The 15,235-nt window shown below is 43.1% G+C and overlaps 1 protein-coding gene across 11 annotated transcripts in view; it reads left to right on the top strand.

Moving 5' to 3' along the window:
* AKAP13 (A-kinase anchoring protein 13) overlaps positions 1–15,235 on the top strand; it is a 201,322-nt gene that overhangs the window by 175,289 nt on the left and 10,798 nt on the right. For all 11 annotated transcript variants that reach the window (XM_085070408.1, XM_085070415.1, XM_085070412.1 and 8 more), the window contains 11 exons: positions 3,338–3,509; positions 6,317–6,384; positions 6,860–6,926; positions 8,127–8,262; positions 9,206–9,318; positions 9,868–10,014; positions 10,586–10,836; positions 11,461–11,586; positions 11,675–11,792; positions 12,317–12,565; positions 14,688–14,764. In XM_085070408.1, coding sequence (XP_084926534.1) covers positions 3,338–3,509; positions 6,317–6,384; positions 6,860–6,926; positions 8,127–8,262; positions 9,206–9,318; positions 9,868–10,014; positions 10,586–10,836; positions 11,461–11,586; positions 11,675–11,792; positions 12,317–12,565; positions 14,688–14,764 — 1,524 coding nt within the window. The remainder of the gene's footprint in view (positions 1–3,337; positions 3,510–6,316; positions 6,385–6,859; positions 6,927–8,126; positions 8,263–9,205; positions 9,319–9,867; positions 10,015–10,585; positions 10,837–11,460; positions 11,587–11,674; positions 11,793–12,316; positions 12,566–14,687; positions 14,765–15,235) is intronic.

The following is a 15,235-nucleotide window of genomic DNA, read 5'->3' on the forward strand; positions in this document are numbered from 1 at the left end:
TCTAAACCTTAAAAGAAGAAGTTTGCCGCAGGAAGTTGGTTTTGTGCTGCTGTCTGGGGTGTCAGGAGGGAGGGAGGCTTCAGTGTCTTTCTGACTAGGTTTTATTCCTCCCCTTCAGAAATGCAGTTTTCTCTGCAGATGATATAAAGTAAAATAAAGCACACCTGAGCCTACTAATTGTAACAGATCTTTTGGGAAATGTTGTAGAGAGTTATGTAAAAAAACCCTAAAAATAAAGGGTTTAGAAGTGTTAAGAGCATTAACTGGAGGGGATACTGATAGAAGTTGGTGTGAATTCACCCATGCCTGGCATTGTGCTTGGTGTTATTTAGGATTATCAGTGAATCTCTTGCTATTTGCAGAGTGCCCTGATTTACATTTGTGAAGTCTCAAACATGCTCTAATCTTTGTCAATTCAGGAAAAAAAACATTATTTTTTTCATTTTGGTAGAGAGTTTCTGAGAAATGACCACAATTAGCATGAGTAATTTCTCTTTCTTCTTGCCATGAGCAGTAATGAGGCAGTGCTATACCACCAGCAGCATTTCAGGCTATACGAAATGTAGGAGGAGGTAGGAGTTGTGTTTGGAAGGATTAAGAGGCAGGGGCTATTTGTGACCTGCAGAGCAGGAGGAGCACAAACACACAAAGCCTTTCTGTCTGGGCAGCTTCTGCACCACTTTCTTTGCTGAAGTACTACATGAATAGCGAGGTATGTTAAAATCCACTTTTTCTGTACCCCAAACATCACAGAGTGTTTAATCCACTGCCCTCTACCTTTTAAATAGGTGGTCTCCTATTGACTAGCAACTCATAAAACATTAATCACATCCTTTCCTGCCCGTATGGGTCGGAATTTTTTTTAGTAATTTATTTTTTAGCAGTGGAAGCTGGGTAGGGCAAGATGAAAGCAACAGCAAAGTAGCTAAAATCATCTTCAAGGAAGTCAGCAATGGTCCCGCCCTCCCTGTTTTGCTCAACTCCTCCGTGCTGTGCCTGCTGTCCCTGCTGTCCCTGCTGTCCCCAGCCCTGCTGCTGTCCCTGCTGTCCCCAGCCCTGCTGCTGTCCCCAGGCACCACCATGGGCTAGAGGGGTGCAGCTCCTGGTGGGGAGCAGCTCTCCTGCTCTGGGGGGAAGGATGTCGATAAAATGGAATGTATTCTCAGAAGTACCTCAGATGACAGTGAAGCTGGTGGGACTAAAGCACTGGGAGGTAAGAGCTGCGTGGTTCCTGGGCAGTGGGATGTGCTGTGGGGTGTGGTGTTCATCTGGTGCTGCAGCACCTGGCATGGTGGTGGCTGCTCTGGCTCATTGCTTCAGCCACAAAGCCAGGCTTCAGATCTCACTGGCAGCTCCAGCAGCACAAAAATAGTCTTGTTTCTACAGTCCTTCTTTAAATAAAGTTCCAGTAACTGACACAGGAAGAAAAAAGCTGAAAAAAATCTCATTGTGAGACCTTGTCCTTCAGTGGAGTGGCTGGCAGCCCTTGTGTGAAGTTTGCTGTTTCCTCCTTGAAAGTGGTGCACCGATTTCCTGTTTTTCCTGGGGTGGTTCAGCTTTAATTGAAATTAGAGTTAGACTTCAGAATTGCTGGGCTTTGCAGTAAACATCAGGTAGGTTTAAAGTACAGGATGGCAAATCTCCTTTCAGCAGTGAGAGTCACAAGATTTACCTTGAGCTTAGAGTGATCTTTTCTCCTGGAGCCTCACAAGGCTTGGCAGTAGAGCAAAACTCCAGGCATCAGCTTGGTACCATCAGCCCAGGCCTAAACTGCAAAGTTTTGTTTCCTGAGTCCTGCCAGGCTGCATATGGTTAAAGCTGGGCAGGTCAGTGGATGGAAAATGGGGCTGGGGAGGTTTCTGTGGGGTGGTGAGCCAAGCTGATGGCTCAGAGGAGGCGGAGATGTGATGCAATGCAGACTCTTCCTGGCAGGTTTTCTGCTTCAGACAGGATTATTCCATATGGTAATGCTCCTAGTTTTGCTTATTTGCAGAACAAAACAGTGTTTGGGGCCAGTAAATAGACTTTCTGTTTATGACACTTTGCAGGGAGAGACTCTGGTGCTGGCATTTTGCCTGGGATGTGTTGGGAGAGGAGTCCTTAGGCTGAGTTACTCATTATTTGAGTGTGTCATCCAGAGAGCAACAGTTTCCCTGCAGTGGCTGCAGACCTCCATCCCTCCTGCAGCCACTTCATGGCAGTTGCTCACGAGGACAGCTCTGCAGCTCCCTGATATTCAGCCTGTGACAACATTAGGCAAGGGGCACGTGGCATATAAATAACAAAATGCAAAGATAAGCTGACAGAAGCCTTTACCGGTTTCTGGTTAAGCTTCTCTTTCAGATGCCAGGAAATCTGCAGCAACAGTTAAAAGTACAGACCTGTCGCTGACTCGTATCAAAAACATGTTTTTGGTTGGTACATGCAAAGACAAGGAGTTGCTGTAATTCAGATTCAGAGTTTTTTCTGTGGAGTTTCCTTTTAAAGTTGTTCAGGAGAATTCCAAATCCATGAAAGGCTGCACGGAAAAATGTTTCATGTTTTTAGTATTTAGTCTTTTCTGTCTAAGGTGGCAATAGAAAAGTATGCAAAAACCCTGCTAAAAGTTGAAGAAACTGTCTGTGCTTGTCATGTTTCCAAAGCTGAGGAGCCCAGGAGTTGAGTTGTGGCTTGTGGAAGATGAGAGGGTCTTTTGTGGTGTTGCTGTTGTTCCTCAGCCTTTCTGTGGTGCTGTATGTCAAGAGTTTGTAAAAGATCCATTTTTCCAAAAAGCTTCACATAGTTACTTGGGGCTGCATGTAACTTTTGAAAAAGTTGCTAGCTGGAAGGAAAACAGAGGTGGAAATATTCTGGCAGTGAGGCTGTAAGGCACTGAGGAAAAGCTTGTGTTCTCCATTAAAAATGCAGTTGCAAATCACAAGCCTTATGGTTTGGCCTTAAAAATTAACTGTGTTGGAAGTTTGATACATCCTGCATGTGGTACTTGTATTTAACACAATTTATTTAAAGTGCTGAAGAGGCTTACAAGAGCCCAGAAAAAGGGTAAAGTCATTAAACCATGCAACCCTAAAACAAAGGTAGAAGGAAATGGGTGCCTTCAGAACAGACTCAGTTTCATCTGCAGCGGTGAGACAACTGTGTGAGTCAATAGTATGTAAATCCATCTGCACAGGGGCTGTGAGTGGGTTTTTGAAGGGAGAGCTGTGCAGACACATGGCCATTGTTCAGCTGCACCTCGATCGATATCCTCACCCTGCCCAAGGCAAACACTGAGCAATCTGTGACCAGAGAAGAAACCTCAGACAAGTGACAGCTTTTGGTCATTTTGTCTCGGCAGGAAAAGGAGAAAGATAAAGAGAAGACGAAAGAGAAGGACAAAGATTCCAAGGAGAAGGAAAAAGATAAGAAGCTGTTAAATGGACATCTCTTCACTGCAACCTCTGTTGTAGCCCAAGCAACCTGTTCCCACTGTATGAAACCTTTCAATAAGGATTCGTACTACTGTGCAAGTAAGTTGGGGGGGTTCCCCCCTTTCCTTTTGTTTTTCATTGAATCTGGCATGGAAAATGCAAACCTTACACTTTATTTTCCTTTTGCTTAAGGATGTGGGGTGGCAGGGAGACTTTGGAGCTAGTGATTCATGGAGCAGTGTGTTGCCTTGTGGAAAATGGACTGAAATGAGTTGTGGCTGCAGGGAGATGTCCTGAAACATCTTTCCTAAACCTGAGCTCAGCCATCACAGAATGCCATGGGGTTTTCTACCCTTTGTTGGGCTCTGTCAGTTGGGAGGACTTTGGTTATTTCACCTGCATGTTGTGGCTTGGAGCTGAGGTGCTTTGATGAGATGGACAAAGGACTTGGATCATGGCTTTCATTTCCAATGGGGGGAAAAAAATCCTACCCATCTGTGGTGTGTTGCTTTAGTTCTCTGAAATACTGCTTTGGTGAACCCACAGTGAGAACCACATGGTACAAAAAGGCAAGACTGACCCTCTGCTCCCTTTGTACAAGAAATTGCATCACAGGTTAAATGACAATTACCTGTGTGCATGTGAAGGACATGCAGCACGGTGCTGGCAGGATGGGAACCTCACGGAGGGTTTCTGGCAGATTGGGGATTTTGTTCTCATTTATCAGACAGTTTCTCATGCCTGTAGCTTGATAAGGTCAGCAGAGTTTGTGTGGTCGAGACCAGAACGCTGCCTGCTTCATGCAGCAGCCCCAAGCGACAGAATATGCAGACAAAAATGTCTTTTTCCCACTGCAGCTCAGTGGGAAAGGCTCTCCTGTCTTCACTATTAGTAATTTTTTACTCCACTAGCTCAGAAATTAGTCAAAGTGAATGTGGGAACTGCTCCCAGGCTGGAGCCTTGGGTTCCTTCTGGTGGATGTGAGCAGGAGAAGGAGCAGCCAGCTGAATCCCGAACGGCACCGCTGAATTTCCTGGAAGAGATTTCAGCAGAGCTGTTTGTGTGGGACACACTCTGTGTCAGCCTGATGGGAAATGTAACACATCAGCGATTACAAACTCTCAAATGCATCCTCTGCCTTTCCCCACTTGACTTTCTTAACAGCTTCTGAAGCTGCTTAGAAAGTCCAGTATGTCCCAGTTTAATACTCTGTGTACTAATGAGTTTAAATAACCCAACAATGTCGTATGTTGTAGCATAGATGTTCTTTCCTCATTTGCAAGGTACAATGGAAAATTATTGTAAGTTTTCTGCATTGGCCAGAAAATGAATGTCATGAAAAAGCATCTGGTGAGGGCCTAGGTTGGGAACTCACATCTCAGAGTGGTTCTTTCTCCCACTGCATCTTTAAATCAACCTCAGATGCTTTGGAAATGATGGATAAGAAGCAGCAGAGGCTCTGATGTTCCTGTTCTGTTGTAGGCTGGTGGTACCACCACTGCTCTGTCTCGCCTATTTCTTAATTTTTACTTTTTCTTAATGCCTTTTGAAGCACTTGATCCTTTTTAATCAATGTCTCAGCTTTTCAGTGGTGCCTCCCAGCCTCCTGAAACATTGAATGTGCTCTGAAACAAATGGGCAAGCAAAAACCCCTAATTTTTAGTAGCTTCCTGCCTTGTCTTTTTAATTTTTTTTATGATCAGTGATGCAGAAAATAAGGTTTTGAGGGTTTTGGTTATTAATACTAGTGACGCAGAGGAGTTAGAGGAACTTCCTGCTTGCTGAAGAGTTGAATTGGAGGAATAAAGTCCCTATAACCAGATTTTTTAATATAAAAAAATCCAATTTTTTTTCCAAATGGTACATACTAAAGAGCTGCCTTCAGGCTTTTGAGGCTTGAGTGCGAATTTCATGATTCTGAATTGTCTCACTGCCTCTCTTCATGCACCAGGAGCAGGTTCTGTCCCTCTTCCTTGTTTGGTCTTAAAAATTACAGTGCCCTGTGGGTTTTGCAAGAGCTTTCGGGTTGCTTTGTTCTGTCTTCTCTTGCACAGGAAATTGTGAGACATTGTCAGAAGAGCAGGGCCCTATGGCCTTACCCTTATCTCTGTCAAAACATCAGAATTACTGCCTTTTATTGAGTCATCCCAAATGTAAGAGATTCTAGAAGTGTGAGCATCTTTTGTCATTCTGGACATGGAATTTTTTCCTTTCTTTCTTCAAGAAATAATCCAGAACTTCACACTTACAGTGTAACATACATGTAAAATACAATTCATGAATGAGTAGAAATATTTTTGTAGAAACATACATGAATCAGTAGAAATATTTTTCTCTAAGCTGTTGAATCTCATCTTGAGTTGTGATCTTTCATCTGCCAAAAGAGTTTAAGCCTCAAATTTAAACCCTTATTATCAGTCATGATGTCTGAGTTCATGTAAATGAATTTCCCTGTCCTCTTTCTCTCTTCTAGGTCCAATAGTCTTTTGTCTTGATGGGAACAGTATTTGTCTTTTCATAAAAATATTGGCCCTACAATTGGTTTCTGTTTCTGTCTCCTGCTTCAGCTTTCCACCTTACTTTGAGAGGAATAATGCCATCAGGGTTTTTTTTTTTTTCTTTTTTTTCTTTAATTTAAGACTCTTGGCAACTCGACCTTGCATTGATTTTTAAACAGAATTTCCTGTTAAACTCCGTGAGGAAATTCTATTAACAAACAAAGGGCTAATTATCCTAGAAAGCAGCCTGTCTCTCAGTATTTGTAGCTACTTGTGTAAACCACAATGATGCCTGAAAGTTGTAATTCTCACTTGTGGGATTTAACAGTTCAGATTACAAACAGCAAAAACTGACCAGTTTTCTGTGGGGTTTTGTTTAATTCCTTGTTTTCTGGGGTTTTTTGACAGACTGTAATGCAATTGTTCACAAAGGCTGTAAGGAGAGTTTTGCCTCTTGTGCAAAGGTCAAGATGAAGGTAAGTGATTTCATCTACTCTACTGAATAAACAAAAAAGTTTATGCAGATATATAACACTTTTTACCATATGTCACAAAGTTTCCAGCATGTTATAAAGAACTTCAACCCCTGTGCTGAGGCTTTCACCAGATGAAAACTGTTAAATATACTGTTTATGTGAGGAACACACAGAATTTGTGCTTACCTCAAATGCAAGAAACCTGCTTCTCCAAGCTAAATCATGTTGTGCAGTTATGATTTCAGTTCACTTCAGTATTGTCAGCACTTTCACATTTTCATATTTGCTGTACATTTCTCCATCTGTTTTTTTGCCCCTTTCATTCAGGGGAAAAGAAATATATATATATATTTAAAAATACACGTACACTGGATGGATTCAGAAGAAAACTTACCTCTTTTTTATTTTAGTTATATGGCACAACCTTCTGGGAGAAGGGAGGAAGAAATTAAAATGAATTTCATTTTTCTTTCAGCCACAGAGAGGGATGCTGCAGGCACATGATACCTCTTCATTACCCACAGTAACCATGAGAAACAAAAGTAAGACAACTTCCTTCCTTCTGCCTTGGGGGTGGTCTGTATCTGCTGTTCTTAACTGATGATTGTGATGATTGATATTTGTTATTATCAATATTATGATTGATATTTGATATTATGAAAGATAATATCTTTCATAAGCAGGGATGAGAACATCCTCTGTGCATGCCAAGCAATATTTGGGATTTCAGAAGTTGTACTGAAGTTGTACAGAGTTCATCCTATTCTGCAGTGTCCATGTAGTTTTAAGCAAATCATCTGAGATTTTTAATAATTACTTGTGTGCTGTAGCTTGCTGAATGCCTATAGCTGTTAAGTCCACAAAATCTGGAAGATGCAGCCTTTGTCCATGGGTGACTGACATGGGAAAGAATCCAACTATGAGTGAAGAGGATTCAAAATACAATTAGTTTTGTTTTAATTAAATAGTCTTGGGCTTTGAGGTAGGCAAAATAGAAAGTGTAATTTTGAGGAGGGGGAATACTGACAAACTGTTCCTGACTTTGCTGAGATACTCACTGCACTGCAGAGCAACCTGGTGTGACCAAGGGTAAAGAATAGGTGTGAAATAGCCCAAATTGCTTTTATAGTGCCATGATTTGATAAGCTTAAGTGATAAGATTTGATAAGTAACAGCTTGGAGATCTCTGTATGAAACCATACTATGTGATACAGTTGTATTCACTGTGGTATTTATCATGAAGTTCAGAGGTATTGCTCCAGAAAGCAGAAATGCATGTGAAGAAAGAAAAATATGGGAATTAATATTAACAGATTAGTTAAAGGTGTCACAGTATAATGAAATCAGGATTGTAATTTCTCTGTATTACATATTGATAGGAGAAACCAATCTCAAATAGTCTGAGCAGAAGCAGTGAGATTTATATGACTATGGGCCCAGGGAAATGAAAACGCAGCAGGGTAGGTTGTGATGTGATTATTTGTCAAAGAAATTGAATTCAGTTTCCCAGGTGTGTTTCTGGACCTGCAGATCCCACCCTGGGTATTTTCAGTGTAATGCAGTGCAGTCAGTCCTGCACAGGAGTCAATGTTCTTCCCTTCCTGTGCCTGTTCCTGACTGCTGACATCCCCTGGAGATGATTCCAGAAAGAAAAGGCAGTGAATTTCAGAGTCTGGCTCCTCTCAGGTTGTCAGTTAACAGCGGTTAAGCTTTTGCAGGGCTGACTCTCCCAACCCTTGCAGGCTCCCAGCCGAAGGAACGACCGCGCTCCGCGATCCTCGCTCCCGACGAAAGCACTGTCACCTCCATGTTCAACAACAGGAGATCACAGCAGCCCACAGCCCTCTCCAAAAGTGTCTCCATACAGAACATTGCAGGGTAAGGCTCCTCCCTGCACACTATCTGTATGTGTGTTATCTGACAGTGCCAACATAAAGCAATTCAGACCTCACTAAAAATAGATTCACATGCTGTGAGTTGCGTTAAAGGAACAAAAGGAATCACAAACACAGAAATATCCATGTTCTGTATGATACTATCCGTTGTCTTCTGCAAAGTCTGGTTGTCTGGGTTAGTTTAGTCATGGCAGGAGTTCAGGGGCACAGCTGAGTAGGCCTGATAGATTCAAGGCCACTTCACAGAGATGCTCTGGTCCCTGGGAAGAAATGCCCTTGCCTTGGGTTGGATGCTGTGCAAGCACACATTTGCAGCTCAGGTATAGCAGTAACTTTTGTGTCCATAACAAGAGGGCGAAGGGACAGAGCTTCAGTCTTCCTGTTTTCAGACTGCATTATACATAATTCATTACAAAACAACATAGAAGAAAATCTAATTTATGGTTCCTACCATACTTGCATATTAAGCAGTTCTACATGTGAGGCAGTAGCATGGATTGACATGTTCTGGGCAGTTTGGATGTCCTGGCTATTCATGGTGAATTTAATTTCAGTCCATTTTTTCTGATCTTTCTCAGAGCTAGTGATAAGGACTCTTGTATAGCCTTTGGTGTTGGATTTTTTGCACTGTTTGCTCCAAGGGCAGTGGGGATGGGACATGACTGGAATGGAGTTATCCAAGCCATAAAACCTCAGGAGTGGTTCTTTATAGAAAGCACCCTCCCTCAGACCTGTAGCACATACAGCTTCTCGAGCTCCAGTGGGTAGTTAGTAAACAACGCAAAAAAGCACATTTCTGTACATAATCATGCAGTGCTGGCTTTGTTTTCCAATTCATATTTTAAATGCATTTATTCTGCTTATCTGAAAGTACATTTGGCTGGGGTTTTGTCATAAACAATATTCTGTGTTCTGTTTTTCGGCAGAGTTGGGAACGATGACAGCTTAATACACACTTGGAAATTCCTGTCGCAGTCAACAGACTCTTTACATAAAATCAGCCGGGTTAATGAATCCATGGAGTCACTGGTTGATGAAGGTAAGAGATCTCCATGGCATTTATAGGAAAAGGAAGGTCTCAGTGCTGCTTTCTGGAAATAGAAAATCCATTTTCAGCAAGTGTCTTCCTTTCTAATGGACAATTAAAATGCATTTATTTTAATCTTAGAATATTAGTATGATAAACTAAAACAAAGCCCTACACAGTCATTTCTTTCGCTTGTTGAATTATGGAAAAACATTTAGAAGGTTTCAGTTACAGCTGAGTTACTTGGAATTTAGCTCAGGGACAAACATTTCCTCTTCTGTTGTGGTTTTTTATTTAACTGCAATGTTGTTGCATTGCAGATTAAGAATACATTATCTGAGCTAGCATTTGGTCTATGTGAAAATGATGAACAGGAAACTAGGAAATAACCTTTAAAAGTGTTTTCATCCTTATGTGGTATGTGATAATTTGTGTCAGTGAAAGAGAATGTGTGTGATGTCTGTAGTGTGAATGACAACGCCTAAACCTAAATAATTAGACAGGAATCTCAAATGGGACAAGTTGCCCACATCTTAATGGCACTTACATTGCTTTGTGAAGGTGCAGACATGAATGAAGGACAGCTCATGGGAGACCTGGAATTAGATTCCAAGCAGCTGGAGGCAGAGTCCTGGAGCCAAGTAGTGGACAGCAAGTTCCTACAGCAGCAAAACAAAGATATTGTCAAACGGCAAGATGTGATTTACGGTGAGATATCTGCACCTTCACTTTTCAGTCATTGTAGACAGCTCCTTGAGGTACTCACATGGGTTTGGGAAGCTTTGGGCTGGTGAATAGGGTTTCCTCAAAAACCAAGCCGTCATTCTTGAAGTTGTTAGAAATGCAAAGTATTCTGTGAAAGCTGTCTTTCTGCATTTCACTTACCTAGAAGCCATCAAAAAACCAAGAAATTGGCTCTCCTTGTTTCTCTGCTGGTGACTTCCAAACTGGGTTGCTGACCAAGCAGCTAACTAGGAAATCTCCTGAGGGGCTCAGGAGCCATCCTGGAGGGCAAAAGCAGGGTATGGGGAGGCTGGAAGTGAGGTGTGAGGAACAAGATACTAGGGCTGAAGGTTGAGACCTCAGCAACATCCAAAGCTCTCTGTTCTCGACTCCTTCCCCCCTGTTTCGCTCACACATGAAACTAATTGACTGATGTTTCAATTCCTGACATGAAATTTTCTGAAGCCACTCAGAGAAGCCCAGTTATGCAAAAGCTTTCTAATGGCAGCTTTTCCTTGTGCTATAACCCATGAACTCTTGTCCTCATCCCGTGCAGAGCTAATGCAGACAGAAATGCACCACGTCCGCACCCTGAAGATCATGAACGATGTGTACAGTGCAGCCATGCTAAAGGAGCTGCAGTATGATCAGCAGGTTGTGGACAAGATCTTTCCCTGCCTGGAAAACTTGCTGCACATCCACAGTCACTTTTTCCAGCGGATTCTGGAAAGGAAGAAGGAGTCACTGGCAGACAAAAGCGAAAAGAACTTTGTTATCAGGAGGATAGGTGACATCCTAGTGAATCAAGTAAGTGCTGGAAAATGCTTGCAGTTCTGTGAACACAGCTGGAAGCCAGATGCTTTTCCTTCCCTCCTGTTTGTGCCTGTCAGATAAGCACAGCTGATGGCACCTTTACTCTTCACATGTAAAAATCTCTGCCTCTGCTTTTTCAAGGACTTTTTGTTCTTCCAGAGGAAGGTCTGCTGTTGAAAATTAATTTAGCTCATTTTGTGGGATAGAGAAGTGTTCACAGACAGGCACAAAACTATTTAACCACAGCCTGAAGCGTAGGCAGGAGCAGCAAAATATGCCCAATGTGTTTCTTGGCTGCATTACTGATCTGGTGTTTAACTTGGGATGGGTCATTTTACTTTTCTTTAGCCACAGTTTCTGTCTTCTTTTTGTCTGTCTTGACTTTTTTTATGGTTGGCTTTTAAGCCCTGTGAGCGGAATCCCAAATTTTGCTGTATAGGAGTAAGCTCAGTGAAGTCCCAAAATCAGCTTTTTACTTTCTAGAGATCTTGCATGGTTGAGGATGCTTTGGACTGATTTAATTTCATCAGGTTCTTCTGAGAGCCTGGCAGGCACTGCTGGGCTGTCCCCCCAGGAGCTCAGTGCAGGTTGGAGCTGTGTTTGTCCCTTTCCTTGCAGTTCTCTGGGGAGAGTGCCGAGCGGATGAAGAAAACATATGGCAAATTCTGTGGGCATCACAATGAGGCTGTCAATTACTTCAAAGATCTCTACTCAAAGGATAAACGCTTTCAGGCATTTGTCAAGGTAGGACAGACCATAGAAAAAGTGTGTCCTTCCTGCACTCTGGGGAGTGTTTTGCTAGAAAGCTGAAATTTTCCTCTTTGTTCCTTAGAAAAAAATGAGCAGCTCTCTGGTGAGGCGTCTTGGGATTCCTGAGTGTATCTTGTTGGTAACACAGAGAATCACAAAGTACCCAGTCCTTCTGCAAAGGATACTGCAGTACACCAAAGGTAGGGACCAGTTCCTCTATTCTAAGCACGTATTTGTTTGTCCAGTATGACTTTTTGGATCCTTTACAGCCCAAGCAGATTTTCTTACCAGAGACAACCAGTTACTGTTGTCTCATATAACTTCAACAAGATAGCTCAGTTTCATTACATCCATTTAGGATTATTTGTGTAGGTACCTTGATTTAGTTGTTATAAGTCTATCTGTAGCTAATTATGGAGCAATATGCCTAGATTCCAAAGATTTCCTGCTTGCTTTTTTTGGTAATGGCTAAAATATGTAGTTAATTTGTGCATTTCATCTGTACTGTCTCATATACAAAGTATATTGGAATAGCCCCAGCCTCAGCCATGCATATGTAAAAGGTTTTGTGAAACTCTTTAATGGGGAAAAATATCTCATTTAAGTATTAAAAATTATAATGTGGAAACTTGGGAGAAGAGGAAGGAAGGAAGCAAGTAAAATTGGGAAGTTAGACTCCGCAAAGACGAAGTGAAATTGAGATGTTTCTCTTTCTTTTTTAAAGAAAATGAAGTGGAACATGAAGACTTGACTCAGTCATTAAACCTCGTTAAAGATGTGATTGCTGCAGTCAATAGCAAAGTCAGCAATTATGAAAAGAAAATGCGTCTTGGGGAGATTTACAACCGGACAGACAGCAAGTCCATCATGAGGATGAAGAGTGGCCAGATGTTTGCAAGAGAGGACTTGAGGCATCGGAAACTCATCCGAGATGGACCTGTTTCACTGAGAAGTGCAGCTGGCCGGTTAAAAGGTAAGGCTGTCCTGCCTTGTGCTTGGAAGGATAGAGCTCATCCTCTCTGGGGGTGGGATTGGTCTGTAGATTGGTGCCTCCACCCTTTATTTATTTAGTCTGCTTTGATCGATTGTGACAGCAACTTTCCCCTGCTGTACACTCGCTCCCCATCACATTTCCAATTCCTTGTGTCGGTTCTGGGCTGATGGAGAGCTGCTTTTCCTCCTGGTGGCTGCTGAAGGCTTGGGTGGCAGCCAAGGAGCAGAGTTGCTGTGGGATCCTCTGGGCCAGGAGGACACGATGGGGGTGCAGTTGCCCAGAGCACAGAGTCAGATCTCTGCATCTGTGCCGTGGTTCCAATTGTGCTGGCTAAATCTGGAGCCCAGCCTCAGCTTCCTGGGCCTTTTCTTTCAGCAGTACAATTCCAGTTTCACTGGGATCCAGGGAGATGTCCCAGGCATTTGTTGGTTTTGAACCTCTGGAGCTGTTAATGCAAACTGTTCAGTAGAGGTGTCCCTGCATCTGCCTCTTGTTGGCTCAGTGTTTCCTTGAGTTGCTTTTTGTTTGTTTTCACGTGGAAGTAGTTTTTTTAAGGTGCTCAGCACTGAAGATCTCCACTGAATTAAACACTAAATCTCCCAAGCTGGGACCACGGTAGCAGCAAGAGCAGACAGGGCTGTGCCTCAGGCTTGGCAGGAAGGCTGGGTTTCCCTTCCTCCCTGCAGCATTAGCTGATTAAATTACGGTCTGTGGGCATGAATGGGGCCCGGGAGGCTGATGCCGTGCTGTGCAGGGAGGTGGTGATAACATGGAATTCCGTATGGGGTATGATTTATTTCGAGGTTTTGGAAGCAGGAAGTTTACAGATGATTTCTAGGCACCCGAGACTACTACTGCCTTCAGATGGTGGATGAAGCAAGTTCTGCTGCTGTTGTGAAATCTTGTGATAAGCACAGGCTCCATTTGCATTTCTTAGTCACAGAAGTGCACAAACATGTCTGTAGTGCAAACTCCTGAGGGAGGTAGGTCCTGCAGGCAGGCTGTAGACCCAGGGAGAGAGTAGATCATTCATATATTCAGGTTATTTTTTGGTATTTGAAATGCAGTACTGAGAATTATAGGAAGAACTTTTGTTTAGAGGGTTTCAGCATTTCCCCTCTTGCCAAGTGCATGGAACAGAGAAAAAAGGGAGTCAAATGCCACCTTCTGCAAACCTCCCAGAGCCTGGATTTCATTTTGCAGCCTTGCTTAAAGTTTAGTGGTTCTTTTATCTGGAATGGATTCTGTCTTCTCAAAACAGACTGGAAGGATTTACCCATGGGATGATTTAAGTTTTTGGTTTGCTTCCTCTCTGTCACAAGATTTCCCAAGTACATTACACAAAACCTCTTTGTACCGAGGGGTCTGGGTGGGGCATTACACTTGGTAGTTGCTGTGCAACTTTATGATATGTTATTAGGAGACTTGGAAGGCTCTACGTGTACTCTGGGAAAAGACTGATTTAAAATCCTCTGTTGGCTGGAGGCTGTGCTTCCTCCTCCCGTGAAAGAAAGCCAGGTCCTGTGTCTCACAGAGGCTCCCCTTGGAGCTGACAGGAGTTGTGTTTGTCTGAGAGCAGAATTACTGGTGGCTCTTGAAGTCAGTATTTCCTGGGAAAGAAACTGCAGCTGACAAATGTTGTTATTGCACGATAATTTACACCCTGCAAACCACTCATCAAGAGAACCATAAAACCCAAAACTTCCTGTGCAGATATTTTTTCTCGAGGGCTAAAATATTGATTGTTTGAGAAAACATAGCTTCTATTGAATAAACGTCTCTGGCTTTCACTGTTATGCCCATGTCTTAACTGTTAGTGAGCATGTGGCTGGAGAGGAGCATCCCTTGCTTTGAGGGATGAGAGCAAATTCTGCAGGATGCCCAGGTGCTGATGTGTCCTGATTAATGCAAAGCTGGTGCAGAGCTAACCTGACCTGGCATCTCTGAGAGCTGCCCCTGCTCCTCCTGCTGACTGGGAGGTTGATCCTGCTCCCAGGATTTGCAAAACCAGCCCTGCTGCTCCCCAGCACTAGTGTTGCTACAGGAAATCTCTTCTGGGGTTGTGTGGTTATACTGCACTGCTGTGCTTCTTCTTTTGCAGAAGTCCAGGCTGTTCTCCTCTCTGACGTGCTCATGTTCCTTCAGGAGAAGGACCAGAAGTACGTCTTTGCCTCACTGGTAAGGCTTCAACCTTTTCTCCTTCTTGCTTTCCAATGTGAGCTGTTGTGTTGTGCAGCAAAGCCAGCCGTTGCCTGCTAAACAACTTAATTTTCTTGCTCGGAACATTTTTATTCACTGAGCAGACTCCATTCTTTTTGATGGGAAAACATGTCTTCATGCCCCACCTCCCCTTCCTGCAGCGCCTTGGCACAGCTGATAATTGGCCTTGAAAACCTGCCTGTCACTCGATACACTTGTGCTTTGCAGTTTGTGCACACTGGAGCAGGGACTGGGGTGGGAGGGGGCGAGGGGATAATGCAAACGTTGTAAAAATAAACCTCAGCAGAAGGAAATGTCCAAATATGCTGAGAGCTGCTATGGGGAGGTGGCAGGGTGAAATGCCAGTGCAGTACATTCAGCAGAACAGCTTGAAAATAAATGTCAGAGAAATATATTTGTAATGTGGGGGAGAAAAACATTAGCTTTGAG

Source organism: Lichenostomus cassidix, chromosome 10, assembly GCF_008360975.1.
Source record: "Lichenostomus cassidix isolate B80296 chromosome 10, HeHo_3.0, whole genome shotgun sequence".
Taxonomy (NCBI): Eukaryota; Metazoa; Chordata; class Aves; order Passeriformes; family Meliphagidae; genus Lichenostomus; species Lichenostomus cassidix.